Raw genomic sequence first — 2058 nt, 5'->3', positions numbered from 1 at the left:
AAGAAGAAGAAGAAGAAGAAGAAGAAGAAGAAGAAGAAGAAGAAGAAGAAGAAGAAGAAGAAGAAGAAGCCTACAAGAAAGAAAGAAGAAAAACCACCATTGCCAGTTATACATCTGATAGGTTGGTGTCTAGAATACATGAAGAAGTCAAGAAACCAAACAAACCCTTTAAATATAGGCTAATGAACTGAACCGAGAGTTCTTAAAAGAAGAAATGCACATAGCTAGGATATCATTCATGTTAAACATCTTTATCAAGTAAATGGAAATTAAAAGGACATTGAGATTTCATTGTACCCTAGTCAGAATGACTGTCATCAAGAAAGCATGTAACAATTGCTGAGAGCCCTCACTTGTTATTTGTAAGAGTGATAACTAAAGGAACCAGGATGGAAGTCAGTATCATGGGGGGGGGCTTCAAAAAGCTAGAAATAGATCTACCATGTGATACTACTAACAGGTATATATCCGCAAAGGACTTTATATCCTTAAACCACAGAGATATTTGTTTGGCCATGTTCATTGGCTCTCTGTTCAAAATAACTACAAAATGAAAGCAGCCTCAATGTCCATCAACTGATAAGTGGAAAATGAAAACGTAGTACATATACACAACTGAATTTTATTCAGCCATAAAGAAGAATGAACTCATGAACTATGCAGGTAAATAGACAGAATTTTAAAAAAAATTACACTTTGTTAATCCCAACCAGAAAGATTATTCTCACACATGTAGATCAGAGCTGCAATCTTTACCTTTGTGTGTTTAACTTGGAGTACCTGTAGACCAGGGAACTAGAAAGAGGCCATTGGGGTGGTGGCCATTCTAGAAAAGGAAGACAACACTAGTTTATGAAAGACATTAGTAAAATGTAAGTCTGTTGACTCGCCATAGATTTGTATACTGTTAAGTGAGAAAGATGCCAATTCTGGGCTACTCATCTTCATACAGTTTGTAGAAGATCTTGAGGCAAGTTTTCCCTAGGCTGAAAGCCTCGTGAAAAAAGCAGGTTTACTTTAGACAAAGGTTAACACAGTCCTAACTCTTATGGGCAGGAAATGTTCAGGACCTTAGAATCTTCTGCAAAAGCCCAGATGATCTTGTCACTACAGATAATGACTATTTTGTGTCATTATCTATAACTATATATCAGTAACTATAACATAACTATAAATGTGTTGACAATACATTTCACTGGGTTATATTTTTCTGCATGAAGAACCCTACAGAAAGAAATTTCACACCTACTCCAAAAGCTCTGGAAATTTCTGGAAGGGGCAGACAGGTCTGCAGGTTGGCTCTGAGCTCTGTGCATCTGTGCAACTTCTTTCCAACATTCTCAGGGCCACATTCTCTCAGTGGCTCACCTGCTCCGGGTCTACGCCAAATGAGGAGCTCCAGTGTTTCAGCCCATCCCTGAGCTCCGAGATATCCACCACGCCATCTCCATTACGGTCCAGGTCTTCGAAGAGGATCTCATAGGCCAGACGGTCATAATCACCCTGGCAGGCCTCGGAGGGCAGCAGGAAGTCCTGCAGCCAGTGTAGCATCACCCAGCAGGAGATGGCAGCCACCACGGACCCCCAAGGACCACACCACTTATGTTCAGGGCCACAGGTCTGCCAGCCCCAACCGCCTGAGACAGGAGCCCCTCGGTTCCCCAGTGGAACCTTGAGAACAGGGAGCACTGCGGAGAGGGAACCTGGCACCGTGCGCCCCGCGCCAGGCCTCCCTCACCGGAAGTTGGACGAGGGGGACACCTGAGACTATGACCACCCAGGCCTTAGAGGCATCCTCGGAAGTGAATGAGTATCAAGTCCTGTGAAGTGAAGCTAAGGAGAGCACGTTGCCCAGGAAGCATGGAAAGCGCAAATGGGGCTCCAGAATCTCCTCACATAATTTCCAAAAAGCTTCGCGAGCCTCTCACAAAGATCAAAGGGCAAGATTCTCCTCCTCACCATTTACACCTTAATACAGCCCAGTGAAACAGGTTGGCAACTTTTTCAAAATGACCGTTATCTGCTGCTTGGCTCTGGGAATGATTGTGACTGCGTTCT

The 2058-nt window shown here is 43.5% G+C and overlaps 1 protein-coding gene across 1 annotated transcript in view; it reads right to left on the bottom strand.

Annotated features, from left to right (window-relative positions):
- The window catches only part of LOC114612323 (calcium-binding mitochondrial carrier protein SCaMC-1-like), a 45684-nt gene extending 44133 nt beyond the window's left edge, over window positions 1–1551 (bottom strand). Inside the window, 1 exon segment of the mRNA XM_028757281.1 lies at window positions 1369–1551. Within this exon segment, the coding sequence (XP_028613114.1) occupies window positions 1369–1551 (183 nt within the window).
- Between the last annotated feature and the right edge of the window lie 507 nt (window positions 1552–2058).

The sequence above is a fragment of the Grammomys surdaster genome, unplaced genomic scaffold (genome assembly GCF_004785775.1).
Source record: "Grammomys surdaster isolate TR1022 unplaced genomic scaffold, NIH_TR_1.0 126158, whole genome shotgun sequence".
Taxonomy (NCBI): Eukaryota; Metazoa; Chordata; class Mammalia; order Rodentia; family Muridae; genus Grammomys; species Grammomys surdaster.
This window is presented reverse-complemented; position numbering and strand designations above follow the sequence as displayed.